The sequence below is a fragment of the Ptychodera flava genome, chromosome 9 (assembly GCF_041260155.1).
Source record: "Ptychodera flava strain L36383 chromosome 9, AS_Pfla_20210202, whole genome shotgun sequence".
NCBI lineage: Eukaryota > Metazoa > Hemichordata > Enteropneusta > Ptychoderidae > Ptychodera > Ptychodera flava.
The window spans coordinates 36,977,328-36,992,603 of NC_091936.1; the positions used below are offsets into that span (position 1 = coordinate 36,977,328).

Here is a 15,276-nt window from a genome sequence, read left to right on the forward strand (position 1 = left end):
CCTTATGTACACTTTTATCGATGAGGGCGCTAACAGGGTCAGTGACAACTGTCAATAAATCAATTGAATATTGAATATAAATCATTCTGTGGGTATTTTTTCCGTATACGTTCGCTTATAGTATTGTACTTTAAACAAGATAAATGTATACTACAAGTTGACATAGGACACAATAGTAAGTTTTTCACAGAGTACAGATTCCAAACATAAATGCAGGTCGTGAGCGACAGTCTGAGACGTAATTTTAGTGAGGACTCATACGATAAGATTTATTGCGCGACTAAGATATTAAGACATACCTTAAGGAACTGGCTGTTACCTCGGCTTTCTTGAAAGTTTAACAAATTGCATTTTTATGTCACTGTGTACTCCGCGTCTGTGAGTATTAATTTTCATTTGATCCGTTCAAGCGTGCGTGCGAGATGCACCGGCGTTTGTCGCCATGAGAGTGTTTCTAGATCGCAACGCAAGGGACATAGGGAATTTACGATTCATTAAAAAATGGAAAAAATCTGAACTGATTGCCTATTTGTATCAAGTGTGATCCTTGACCTTTCTCAAAGCATAGTTAAATACAGGAGTACAATGTACAGATGCACTATCTTTTCGTTATTTTACTTTCTTGTGGGAAGACGAGGTGAAATGTCAGTTGTCACAGTGTGCAGAGCTCCACTTACACGGCAGGTAGGTAGAACCACAGACAAATAGAAACAGACTGGCAACGAGTATTGTTCAAGGCGTGAAACGGTTACGTAAGTCATCCATGTTCACCTCTCCTCAGGTAGCTCTCGCCTCGCTTTTCCGAAGAGTGCCGACCATGCACCCTTCGGTAGTTTCCGGATTTTCGCCAATTTTTAAGCGAAAGTATGTTCGGCAAAGTTTGTGTAATTGTTGTCATGTGGTGCTGAGTTGAATCGGCATGCTGGCGAAAACGGGAAAGTATGACCTTCGGGAAAGTGAGTTTTACCATTTTAAAAATTCCTCTCACATTTTTATGAATATATAATGAGTGTGTTTCAACCAAATTTGAAAGTCTTCTATCGATACTGTCTAGTTTTACTCAATGGTTTACGGTCAGTCATATCGTCTATTAAAGTTGGTCATTGAAGGACGTGTTTATGAAACTGCGGGCGTGTTATGTTTTGATTGGCGTGAAGCAGTGTTTCTGCCCTGAGAGCTCACAAAGTAAGTATGGTTGCTACGCGACTGGCAGCACGATTCCATCTCGTCCTACTTTTTGCATAATCTCGTGCAATTATCAACCACGAACAAAGGTCTCCAAAAAATCTAACACCTATGAAGCTCATTTTAATATGAAAAGGCCATAGTCTTCAGAGACGACCATGGAACAAAAGCCATGCCTTGTTGCTAGTCTGTTTCTTCTATTTGTCTGTGGTGAACGAAGAAATAACTTCTCATACTTACCAAAAACTATATAATGAACTTTGGTTATCCGTTTACCTCTAACTTGAAACAGGGATTAAAGATGGTCAATTAATTATCGTTGTCAGTAAGTTTGATAACTGAAATAGTACATGGCAAATTCCATCGATGTTGTCAAAAGTGCGACGCTAAAATTTTGGGCATTAATTTATTATCAGTGAACAAACTAGTATACGGACAATCAGCTAAATAACGCCTTATCCAGTCACGTGACAATGACATTTAGGTGAAATCCAGAAAAGGGCTACCTTGAATATATTTTCGTGTAAGAAATAAGAAAGATGTGTATTTTTATTTACGTACACATAAGTTTGATCTCGGTATTACAGTAGACTATGTAGGTACATATACATAAATGTCCGGAAGACTGATTAGCAGTGAACTTTACAATGTCGGAAATGAAAGAAACTGGTATTCGCTTTCAAAGCTAGTTGGTTTAACTTGAAGAGGTCAGACATATTATCATTGGAGTCATCTAACTAGGTGCATAATATGAAGAAATGAGAATTTTACCGGTGTACATACAACCAGTAATTTCAAAGACAAAAAAGAGTCCTACTGAATGAAATGTAAAAAAAAAAAAACAGCCCATGTCGGTCCTAAAAACGATCGAGTCGTTGACGTGTTCCAAAGTAAAGAACTCAGGTATATCAAGATCCAGGATGGCTATGTAGTTTGCATCGATATTTGGTAATTCCATTTTGTTCAACGACCGAAATTTTATAGCTATAGATATGTTTGATCGTTCACTTACGTTCAGACCTTTCAACTTAAAAAACCGCTACCTATTGATAAGAAGGCTCATCACATTAAAGGGACAAAGTCGGCCATTTTTCATGAATTTTGTTTGATACGAGATACTACGTATATTGTTTGACATGTTGAAAGATACTGAATGAATGGGTGACCATACATATATTTTACCCCGGTTTTACACAAATTATTAAATGAAATCATCGCAAAAATGAATTAATGGTCATGACCATTAATTCATTTTCGCGATGGTTTCATGTATAATGTCTAAAACCGGGGTCGAATATATGCATGGTCACCCATTCATTCAGTCTTTCAACATGTCAAACAATTACATAGTATCTCGTATCAAACAACATTCATGAAAAATAGCCGACTTTGTCCCTTTAAGACAGATGTGTAAAATTAAGTTTCATCATTACTGAATTTGTTTGATTAATGAAGATAGAGACAATGGAGCTGGGTTATTTAAAGCCGGAGTCTCATTTTAAGTTAATTAAAGATGCAAATAGGTTTACCAATCAAGGTACTTCTGCAAGTCCGAAAGAATCAATCTATGTCCCTTCAAAGGCAATTTACGTATTGTTTAGTGTCTATATATGTCTCTCTGTCCCTGTTTGTTTGTCCGTCTATCTGTCTCTGTTTGTGACTTGACTCTTCCTATAAATTGGAAATATATAAATCTCAATGAAACCTTAAATATCGCTGGTCTTAATGTCTCGTTCTTTTTACATTTTTGGCATGTGGATGCGGCTGTGTGTAAGATTTACTCGACCCAGTTGCAGTTTCCATGACAACAAGACATTTAATTCTTCATCGCTCTAATTCCCAGATGTTGTTGTATCGGATCCGCATCCCTCTCCCTTCATCATCTTCCTGGCTGTCCATTCGGGAAATTGCACCACCTTCAGCAGAAGTTCGCAGAGCTTCACGCAGAATTCTATGCACACGCAGAAAGGCAGACAGATGCAGTAGAACCAAGCGACGAAGAAAGAGATCGGCCAGGCGATGAAGACCAGTAACAGAAACCAGAGAATACCCCATAAAACCTGTACAGCACCCATTGTAAGTGTTGTCGAGTCCCGTTAATTTCTCCTTCAAGTCAGCTCTACAGGTATACCTGTACGACAAAGGGGAAAAATGCGAGTATTGGTTAAAAATGTATCATATTTTGTATCAAAATAACTCGACGTCAACAGTTATAGAAATGGATTCTTTATCAAAGAAGTGATATATATGTATTCGTAAGTATATCTGAAAATGAAATTAAGGCAATTTAATTTTTTTTGTTTGCCGTCCTCGGATTTTTGAAAAACCTACAAGCCAGCCAGGGAAAAAAAAAACAAACAAAGATAAACATTAGCTAAAAACTTTCATTTGATTTCCTTTCAAATTGGAAAAATAATATTTTTATCTGTAATAGTGTTAAGATTGTGTTTTTTTATTAATTTTCTCTGAAAACCTACCACGGACGGCAAACAAAGAACCTAACTTATTTCTACAGAAGTGCAGTGGACGCCTGTTACTATCAAGCATCATTATGGAAACATCTGAGTGAGCAACAAGCCAGAGGTCATTTTGGTGATCGACCAAGTATCGAGCGGTATATCTGAGGAGAGGAGTCGATTCAAGAGGTCAAGTGACTAACACTCATACTTCTATAAGAAACTCTAGCAGCGAGTCACAGTATAGGGTCGCAATATTGTTGTTTGGTCCTATCTTGCCCTGCCATATCAAATTAATTCACTACTGCAGTGTCATTTATTACGTTACAACGTTTTCCAATAGAGGACTAAGGTAAGGGGAAGTGACTATACGATACGTAGGCCATTCGGTAACGGGTGAGTTATCACTGGAGACTGGGGAGCAAAACACCATAAAAGTGACGTATTTGTGAAAGTAATTCGCTAACAGCTTTCCTCGAACGAAACCAAATTGATAACATGATGATCGGACGCTAGAATCTCAATGTATTGGCCAACGTGTGTACTTTCATCAAACGTTTTTAAGATTTATTTTTAAGTGCCACGATATTGAGTTCGGCTGAGAGTGGGAGCCTGTGCATTTTTTCTTGAATTCATCATGGTTCACGCAAGCGAATTGCGGGAAGATGGGATTGTCGACTCTATCACTGTGACATGCAGGTAAATATCACACGGGACTGTGTCAGGGTCAACTTGGGTTGAAATTTCTGGATATCAATCGCTGGTTTACAGGATTTTTTACAGAGGTGTTTTTATCGGTTTTATATAAACTCGTAAATTGGTTTATTTCACGTTTCAATGTTGAAATATTTTGTGAAGGCCTATACAACATAGATCATTCGCACATGAATTATTCATGATTACATTCACGGCATTGAAGTCTGATCCTTCACCCGTCTATAGAAAGGTCGAGGAGATACGAGGCTGAGGGAAGTATAGGTATAGCATATTTATTTATTATCAACGGCTCCCCGATGTTTCCTTATTGCAATATCGAAATATTTGCGTCTGATTTCTGCTTTGTGACTGTAGATTCATACGTATGATAAGATGTTATTGCCCTGTTTCATGATTGTTTGAATTTTTATCAATTACTTATTTGGTAAATTGATCCAAACGGGGGTAGCTGTTTTGAGTAATTATCGTGTCACAGCGAATGTGCAGAGGACACTGCCATAGCCCACTTTCAAAATTTAGACTCAGTGCCAGTTAATTTTGATATTAAATTTAAAGAATGCGTGAATAGATAATTGTGACCGCTCAGTTTTTCTGCTGACGTTATCGTTGAGATATTTATGAGTGTAGAATACCTTGGACGTCGAGTACAAAGTACAGAACACGTCAATATGTAATGAAGTATAAACATAAATTCATACGTACACGACAGACGCAAACCCCAACATCAAGCGCACATACTTAAGAGTGGGTGCGAGTTTCATGCAGCTGAATTCGGTGAAATTCACGCAAGTAAATTAATGATCGTGGTAAGTTAACTAGTAAAATGACTTCACGTATACTAAGATTACGTATTCAATTGAGTTCGACCGCCAAGAGTTGAGGCGAAAGGTCAGTACGCCGGTAACAAACCCACTGAGTCCAGTACTCCTATACACTTGTAATCCGTGACACCTAGCATCGCCAGGTGGTTGCCAGGTCACCAAATGACCCGCTACATACCAAACAATTCGTGCCGTTGTTAATATTAGTTAATTTTTTGACGGATTTGCCACATTTGCTGGCGCCCCCTCTTTGTGTATGCAAATAGAATGTATCCTGATTGAGAGATATCATTATTGTCTTCAATTTTCACCAATTCATGTGAATATTCAACTTCGTCGTCTCATGCTTACAGGCACTGATATTCAAACATTTTTCATGATCTGATAAATTTAAATTAACGGTTTATTTACCGAGTCGCCCATCCGTTAATGGTCAACATATCCGCCTCAATTAATCACATGTTTGCCCACAAGACAATCCGGGCCATATTGAACTTGCTTTGCGATGGGAGCGATCAGAGTCATGCGAACAAAATCATAAATTAATATATCTCAGTCCGTACTTAGCCTAGATTTGTGCTAGTGTAGTTTCGTACAGACTGTAACGTGGAATAAAAGCCCGGCCTTGGCTTTTTCGGGAAAAAAACAGGTATAGGCGACCACAGATAGCAACAGGTGACCACAACAAATTTAACACATAACTCCCAAATTCTATATGCATGTACAAGTACTTTTCCTCAGCGTATGATCATGTCATTTGCACGGAATTCAAATGATATCATGATAATATTATAGTGATTTTATTTACACGTATCAACTTTGAAGTGCACTATATTCTATATTACGTAGACAAAATGACACGTGACAAAAGTTGACTAAATACACGCTTAAACCTGCCAGCTCGGTACACGTGGATACTCGAAGCGTGTGACTGAGAATGAACTGATGGGTGTGCGTTTGACCTTTGGCACCAAAGATATGACATTGCGAGCGGTAGACGTTATCATTATTTTTATCTCTCAATATTAGCTACACACTCTCTTGTAATTTCAGATTGGCCAGGACAGCAGGTGTATCAGACGCTCATGAACAAACACCACAATCTTACGCATATTGAGCGCCATTTGTGGTAGCCTCAGGACTAGAATTGCCAACAATTCCTTAAAATTTAACATTGTACGTAAACTTGAGAATCGGTCTCTTTTTGCGTTTAGGTCTGATAAAGGCCTGATAGACAGGTCACAATAAGTTAATTACTAACACGGTACACTCGACATCTTAGGTTTATAATATCAGTGTACTCTTATGTAATGGACATGTTTGAGAACATTTTTGGTTGAAACTGAGCGACATCTATCTTCCAGAATAACTTCCGCGTATACGCAGAACACTGTAATATTTCATATATGAAGTTATGAGGAAATTCATGAAAATGGAGAACAGCATCATCAAATCGCTGTAGGGGTTGAGAAAGACAGCAGAAACCGAATTATTTTTCTTACCCTTTCGACTTCAAGACAATAACAGATGGGGACGTCTATTCGGATGCAGGCGGCGGATGTTGTCACTCAAATAATTGAAAGACGCTGGGTGAGTTAGCGGTCGGTTTGTCGCTGCCCGGGTAGAGTCGTGAGTGCTGGGAGTTGTCCCGCCCGAATTTCGACGAAGATATCCGTTTTTTACATTTCAAAAATTAACCTTATCCGGTGTGTCATCTGTACAAAGTACTAATCGGTAGAGTATTCGAACTACACCCCGCCAAACTAAAGCAGTGCGCCAAAGGGAAAATTATCCCTCATTGCAAATTTGTTTTGTAAGCCAGAGACCTTTTCAACCTGTGATGCTCAGATTTGAAACGATCTCTCCAGTAATTTCATCGTTCTATACAGAACAATCACGATTATTCACTTTACACACGGCTTTGCTGTGAACGACCTGTGATGCAAGGCTGTGATGTCGAACAATTAATCGACATGTGCCACTGTTCATCAACAGTTAGAGATCGGGCAGGCCCGAATGGAACCAACTCTCTCTAAAAAACGCAATGATGACACACACGTAAGGACAGCAACTGCTCTCTGAACAGCTGAAAGCGAGTGTTAAAGTTGCCCTGAGAAAATTTATGCCACTTCTCGCTGTTGAGGGCGCCATATGCGACGACCTCTGTCCCACGAATCATAGGTCGCAAAGACGGAAGGTCGTGCATGGTATTTCTATGACCGTGATGGCAGACTAACTTGTGTTCAGGGTGTTTATGTCTTTTATGTGTATTACAGATAGTAATAATGATGATTATGGTTTTGCAAGTAATTTATAGTTATTTACAGTAGGTTATATCGCATTTTCGAAGCGTGCTGTGATGCAATGAAGTCGCACTGAATTGTACTGATATCGGGCGGGAATTTGTCCTTGCGGTTCAATATGAGCGCAAACTTTGAACAAGGACGTAATTCTGTGATGTTTTACACCACAAACCACTGGACAATAGGACGTCAAACTACTGGACAATGGGGCGTCACTAAAATACCCCAGGACCATATACAATGTACTACAGGTTAGATACTAACTATTAAGTAACTCGTCCGAAGTAAGAGATTGCAGTGGTAATATTGCTAGATTTGCTGTTTTGTCCAATCGGATTTCACATTCTAAGTCTCATGAACATCTGCCTATAACACATGTCTAATCTGTTACCTGAAGGAATCGTCAAGGAATGTACGTATAATGTCTAACGTGTCGGGACATAATTTCATCATTCAGAGGCTACTTGTTCGTAATTGTCTGAATATACAAAAGCAAAGTCTGGGTTTTATATCATTGGTTCGACATAGCTACAACCGGTTGAAAAGCACTGTTTTCAGACATTATCATCGACAAGAACCCCGTTGAAGGGAACCGAATCGTCGTGCATAATTTAACCGCGCTTTGACGTTTACTCGAACTTTCATCTTTCCGGTATACATTGTGTTACTTTCAAGGCTAGGGTTGTCTCTTTGGATGTAGATTAGAAAAATGGTGGTTAGCGATGATAATCATCGGGGAAGGTTAAAAAGTTATGTACAACGTCGGATAGAGATCGACCATTTCTTTGAATATGAAAATGATTCTTTTTATATAAAACATGACGAACTAATTTGGAAGAAAAGGATATTGCAGTAATTTTGGTTTTATCAGCAAATTTAAGCTAATTTTTCTTTTTTGTAACTAACTTGTTTATGGGTATTTTGTAATATTGCAACTTTCATCTGTAGGGCACCTTACACTTTTGATAAATTTCAACAATTGAAATTTCTTGTTCTCCCAAATTAGTTCCAATAGTGTTATAACCCTTTCGAAATACAGGAAAGGTAATTCAGAGAGTCAAAAGCTAATTCAAGTGTACCAAAAACACTTTATTTACACTGTCTTCACAAAATGTACAAGGAAATGACCAGACATAACTGTATTTCTATAAAGCACAATGAATACGAACAAAGTCAAAACAACAAACAAAAATATAAATTTTCAATTATACATGCAAATTTGAAGACAAAATGCGGATGTACTTATGTAAATGCTTGAGATGAAAAATTGAATTTTCAGGTAAATACATGACCTGATATAATAACTGGTGCAACCAACCAACCAATCCGACCGTTCTCAAGTAGTTGTCAAGAGAGGTACCCCTGCATTTGAATATATTAATTTATATTATATACTACATATTCATTTACCTTAAAAGTACTTTCGAAAAGAAAGAAATGGGAAGTTAAAATGTTCGCAACTGCTCCCCAACAATCTGAAAAGTATCCCTCCGCCCTCTCTGCTACCACCCCTCTCTACATTCCCTTTTCCCCCTCTTCTCATGATATGTCCCATCACTCTTTCCCAGCGATTTGATTTTGCTCTCTCCTAAAATAATATTCCTCCTAGTATAATTGACTGTAAAAGTTTGCAAATATGTATATTTTGTACATTACACGTAGATGTAGAAAACCTGAAGACTGGTGAGATGGAACCGTGAAAAGAAACTGTATGTCTCTCCAAGTATCTTGATTACATTTGAAGTGAACCATCCACTGTTACCATGGTCACACCTTCTCGTAACCACTCCGTGATTTGCAGCAGCAGCAGAAGGCGACAATAATGAGCACAAGAAGAAATAATATTGCACCACAAACGGCAATAAGTATCAATAGAGTGAAATCTGTATAGGAAAGATTGATTAAGAAATGTACTATTAATATCATGATGAAGTAAAGTGAAATGATGATGAACGTGATTGGATCTAATTTGGGATAATTGGATAGTGAAGTAATTTCGATTTAATTTAATGATGTAAGCTCATCTGCTTTCCTTTTTAAGCAATACTTGTTTTTAGGAGAAATTTGTAATATTGCCACATTAAGCTATAGGGCACCTAACACTTTTGAGAAATTTGAACAAGTAAAGCATTCTGCCAAAATTAGTGCCTATCGTCTTGATTATATTTTCTGAAAGATACACGCTGGACGCACGTGTTTACCAGTAAATTGTATTAGATTAGGTATATCCTATGTACTGTATGTATAAGTACAATTCGCACAATAGTTTTAAGTTCTAAACTTTCAACTACTACTGTTTAACGTTTGTGCACTCGTGAAATTTATCAGAATTGAAATGTCTGGGACACTTGTGATTGGAGGAATGTTGAATTTTAACGATATATATATATATATATATATATATATATATATATATATATATATATATATATATATATATATATATATATATATATACAACATTCAGTAAATCAAGGTCCGTAGTAAATCAGTACCAAATCAGTGAAAAAATATCATTTGTATGTCTTTCATGTCGTCCCTCGTGACCGTTTTGTTTTACAGCCAAAATATTAATTGCATGTATTTATTTTTTTGAAAAGTGTATCTTGATATACAGTGTCTGTCGATCCGCACTTAATGCTTTGTCTAAATCGGAACTAAAAGGTACACTTACCGAAAGAATAATCGTCCGGTGGCGTAATTGGTTTGCATTTCTCCATTTGATTGACAGCTTTCAATTCAAGCTCACGCTCGTTCGAATCGAGAGGGAGGCCTATGTAAAATTAGAAATTATAATAACTTAAAAATTTAGCCATATGAGTTTATAAATTATCAATCTTGATATCACTATCAATATTCAAAAACGGGAAACTAAAAAGGTTTGCACAATTAAATATCGCAACATATGAGGACAAAACTGCCCGAGATTTCAGTTTGTTAATATTGGAATGATTCAAAATCCAACCTTGATCATCAATTCCTTCGTAAGTGTATCCGAAGTTTTCCGATCTCTGGAAGAACTCGTTGTTGGTGTACACGGGGAAGAAGGGAACCATATAGGAATAGCGGCTGTGTCCTGTCGGAGTGGACTTGCTGGGGAATTCGTCACGTGTCGCACCATGCCTTTATAAAAAAATGTACAATTAACTCATTAGCAATTTGCTAAATTGTGATTTCTACATGACTTTTGTACAAGCTTAAAACAATCCGTAAATATTTAGAGACATTAAGAAAAAGTTTGCTCGGTTTCCGGTTTACAATATACTTACTATCAACTCCACACAAAATCAAATGCACCGTAAGTCGGTACCCGCAATTTCGAATAAGTTATGTTATATACGTCTGGGTTCGTAGAACGAACAAACAGCAAAGGGATTCTGTTCCTCTTCGAACAAGCTCTTACAATGACAAGCTCCCGGGCCCTAAATCATATGATTACTTAAATACTTTTGATATCTCCATTCTGAGTCCAGAAAGTGAAGTTATCGCACGCTTACCTTCGGAGCCATTTCTCGAAGATTCTGTCTATGTTAACGTGATGAACCAAGAACATCGGGTCGTTTGCTGATGTCGGTACCAGACTCATTGTGCCGTTCAGGTACAGATGGACGCTGTTGTGTAGCTGAGTGACTTCGCCGTTACGGACGTGAAGTCCCGTCCTGTGCTCTGAGTCAGCAAAGCCTAGAAGAGAATCGACAACCTCACAGCTATGCTTCTCCGTCCTTATTTTGGCTATGAGATATATATATATATATATATATATATATATATATATATATATATATATATATATATATATATATATATATATATATATATATGTATGTATATGCATAATGACAACCAACAAACCAACCAACCACTAATTACAGTTGTGCTCGTTATACAAGTAAAACCAAACATGCCTTGATCGCGACAGTTTTATTTTGTTTTTGGTGCTTTCCATTAGCGGTACGCCACCATACGATGCCTAATTATTAAAACTAGAGCTTACCTTCCAGTAAGTTTCGAAAACTGCAGTCCGACTGGGTCCAGTTATTGTCAAGATAGTCATAGTCACGCGGAAGGTTGTCATAGTCTCTGACACTGAGGGCGTAATACACAGCCTCTTTGCTTGGCAACTTTTGCAGTTGTGGTCTTTCGTTGCCGCCAGGGTTGCGCGTCAGAAAAGGTAGACTGGACTCGTTGACGTTGTTGCTGCACAGCTGCCCTCGTTCGGAGAGGTTTTCAAAGTCAGCGCAAAGAGTTCGCCAATTTTCGAAGGAACCCGTTAGTGTGTTATTGTCTGTTGCGTCACTTCCCCCAAAATACTCGTCGGTGCACACATTGCAGTCAGATTCTCCGGCCCAATCCCAGTATGGTATTGTGAAATCATCGTCACCAGATACCTGTCAAAAGAGAGCGAAATTGCACTGGCGAAATTGAGACTTTCTAATGAAACAATCATTATACAGTATACAGTATATTTAATGTAGAACAAGCGCCCCAAAGTTACTCAAGCTTTGCTGTACTTCAGGGGACTCGAACGAGTACTACGGGATCTCACCGTATAATTGTGTAAAATACCTTTTTCATCTAATTACCCCTATTTCTGAGTTAACACCAACGGCCACCGTTACAGTTGTTACATTTCGAGATTCGTAGCCGAACCAATTGTTGAGAAACACGTTTACCTTATTCTGCATACACGTACCGATAGAAATATTTTCGAGTACTTTAATTTTAAAAAATCTGATATTTAGGTGGATTTAACACGGATCGTTCCAGTCGTTCATGCTTGTTCGTTGATCGTGTCCAGTATACAATTGAGTGCGAATCGTTAGAAAGGCCTAGCATACGCCTGGCAGCGCCGCCTTTCTAGTTTTATGCACCTATAATCGTTTAGGATAGACTGAGTACTTATAAGTTTACAGTTAATCTTCTATTTTTCCCCTGTGCGAAAATTAAAAGTCTGTATTCTCATTTGATTTCCTGTATTCTACGAAGCGTCCTAAGTTTCGTTTCTACCGCCAAGCTGACTCTAATGTAGACGACGACGACGACGACGATGTAAGTCGATTGGTATTAATTGATTCGTTACGCTCGATGAAAGTTAATGAATGTTTCCTGAAACCAAATATGCGCTATTTTATACCTCCGGATCTTAATGTGTTTCCTCTCTTCCGAGAAAATCGCGTGAATGGCACTATTATTGTCGGTTTGTAAGTCATAGCTGGTAAATGAAGACAATGTATGGCTGACCTATATTTTTTATGTCTCCGATTTAAGTTAAAAGAGTTAAAAGAATTATTGCATAGGAATTCTTCACAACTTAATGTTTAAAATTTCAATATTATGTAGTAGAATGCAGCCGGATTGTACAACATATCATAGATTATGGGCAAATTCGAAGCTGTTAAGTACACAATTCCTTCGTTGTCTTCGCAGGGTGTTCGATACACAGCCTAGTACTTCCGCATTCCAGTGTCAGAAGTAGGTAAATCTCCCATACTGCGCAGAAGTCGTGTGATCGCCCACGTAGTGCACGGAAGATGCCTTCGTTGAATCAATGTCGAATACCCGGTAAATTTGAATGGTCTGTCGTGATGTTTTGTCACATGATCAGTGAGTCTAATCACAGTCGCGTGTAGTTTGATACACGGCGGTCGCTGTGTGGCATGCATACCACACAGCGACCGCCGTGTATCAGGTGTATCGAACCACACGCGACTTTGGGTCTAAAGGCCTGTCTGCACTGCTGAAGTGCTGGCTACTTGCAGATTCAATGCAAATTTTTACTTCACGTACTTGACCATCATCGTGCCAGGAAGTGCCAGGACGTCATTAACTTCAACTTTGCAGGGGAGTATTAAACGAGTATTAAGCGTCTTTTTTCATACCTTAGTCGATATTTCGAGTAGTCCACTTTAAGGAAAATAACGCTGACATGCCTTTGACAACCACCCTGTTGTAGCTGTCTTCCAGGGCTACTTGAATGAGTGTTTTTTTGTCAAGTTTTAATCATCACAGCAGCGATCCACTGCGATGCGAGCCTTAATACACGACGATACAAGAAGGTATAATATGTTCGAAACATTTTAAGTGAAAAAATATCACATTTGGTGTCGATTTTAGCCAACTTGCGGACCGGTGCAGAGCCGAATATTCTGTTGTTTTGGCCATCGGACACCTGTAACAGGCCCAGCGTATGGCCAGGGAGTAAGACTAGGATAGAAAAGGCAAAATACTAGTAATGTGACGGGAGAGAGGGAATTGGGGACGTTTGAAATGAGGAGATTTAGGGAGAAGGAAAAACTTCGTGAGGTAAAGGGAGGAGGGAAAACTTGTTATCGGGAAGGGACTTTTTTCAAATGGTAACGATAGCTTAGCGCAGTAGGGGAAAGCTTTTATCTGTGTTCGGAATTCTTTTAAAAGGCAAACCATACGTAAAATATCAACCCAACCCGTTTTCTGAAATCGGCTCTTTTCATCTTGAAAAGAATTTAAGGACTTGTCTTACCTCTCGTAGAGCTCTCTCCCATGTGAGCAGGTAAGCTCTATGCCATGTGAGAAACGCCGGTCCCTCGTGTGCAAAGTCAGCGAACACGGACGATTTTTCGATATTGGTGTTGGTCTGTGTCGTCTGGACCAGGTTTTGTCTCGCGACGTAATAATGATACCACACAAATTGGTCATACACGTTGATTTCATTGAACTGAGGATTTCTTCCATCGTCCATATCTTGGTAGAGCGTTGTTGGTATCATATAATCACTCACTGTGTCTTTGGCCATCAGTAGATACCGTTTAAATTTTTCGACGTCGTCTTTGCCCATCTGTAGAATATTACGTCGGACTCTCTGCCTTTTTACGTCGCAGTTTGGTCCAGTCCACCCGAACTTGCACATACTGCAGTCAACTCCCTCAAAATTCCCTAAAGAAAGCAGGGATGGCATGGATGAGCCTTACTGAGCAACAAGGTATATGCCTCGATAACTACTGATGAAAGCGTTAGGAAGCTTAATAAATTTTATGAAGTAGAATCATAATGAAAGTCGCATATTGCGAACGTTTCTGTAACTTACCGAAGCAATGACAAGTTCGATTAAAAAACGTTGTTGGCCACTGAAAACGTTCCTTGTCGCCGTCAAAACCGTCGGTGACATCCGTCACCTGTACCTGCAGGTCTTCGCAACGACCCCGGCCTGGTCCGCCGCACTGTTCTGCCGTCCCGCTGGCTAGGGGACAACATTCCTTGGAGGAAAGAATGTCACTCGAGATACAAGTCTTAGGAAGAAGTGCATCATATCTGTGAAAGAGTAAGGCTAAAAGACAGGAGATGACTGTGAAATGGTAGCTTGAATCTCTTTCAATCATGACTTTGCAGTGAGGGGTAAGTGGGGGTAATACTAGGGTAAAATGCTTCTGTATATGTAGCAATTTTGATTTTTTTGAAGGTTTTTATAGTACTCAAACATTTAGAAGATTTACATCATAATTCTAATCATAGAGTGGGGTATTTTTATTACGAGGTCGTTACGAATATGGTACATGCATGACCTTTTCGTCAGCTTCTAAATAAATGCGAAAAGCTCCCTCCAGATGCCTGATTGGTCGGAAGAAACCGAGCATAAAGGCGCTGGCACACTTTGCACAATTTCGTTGACCCTTCGCCTCACACCGCTCACCTATTGACGGATGCATTGTTCCGCTTTGAACTTTCGTTTTACATTCCGTAGAATGGGTGCAGCGGCACGCTTGTTATGGTGAACGAAAAACATAACATTGTGAGTGTGTTTGCATGTTGCATATTTCA

At 38.8% G+C, this 15,276-nt stretch overlaps 1 protein-coding gene across 1 annotated transcript; it reads right to left on the minus strand.

Annotated features, from left to right (window-relative positions):
* Positions 1–8,552: 8,552 nt before the first annotated feature.
* On the minus strand, positions 8,553–14,889 carry LOC139139674 (tyrosinase-like). The gene is made up of 7 exons (XM_070708538.1): positions 14,546–14,889; positions 13,982–14,394; positions 11,477–11,870; positions 10,980–11,163; positions 10,448–10,605; positions 10,157–10,255; positions 8,553–9,365 (listed from the first exon to the last, which is right to left on the minus strand). The coding sequence occupies exons 1-7, from the start codon at positions 14,835–14,837 to the stop codon at positions 9,250–9,252; spliced, it is 1,656 nt and encodes a 551-aa protein (XP_070564639.1). The 5' UTR covers positions 14,838–14,889; the 3' UTR covers positions 8,553–9,249.
* Between the last annotated feature and the right edge of the window lie 387 nt (positions 14,890–15,276).

Coding starts and splice junctions, on each gene's coding strand:
- LOC139139674 (XM_070708538.1), bottom strand. CDS start 14,837: ATGATTGAAAGAGATTCAAGCTACCATTTCACAGTCATCTCCTGTCTT. Junction 11,164..11,476: donor TTTTCGAAACTTACTGGAAG/GTAAGCTCTAGT, acceptor ATTCTCTTCTAG/GCTTTGCTGACTCAGAGCAC. Junction 10,606..10,979: donor TTCGAGAAATGGCTCCGAAG/GTAAGCGTGCGA, acceptor TTTTTTATAAAG/GCATGGTGCGACACGTGACG.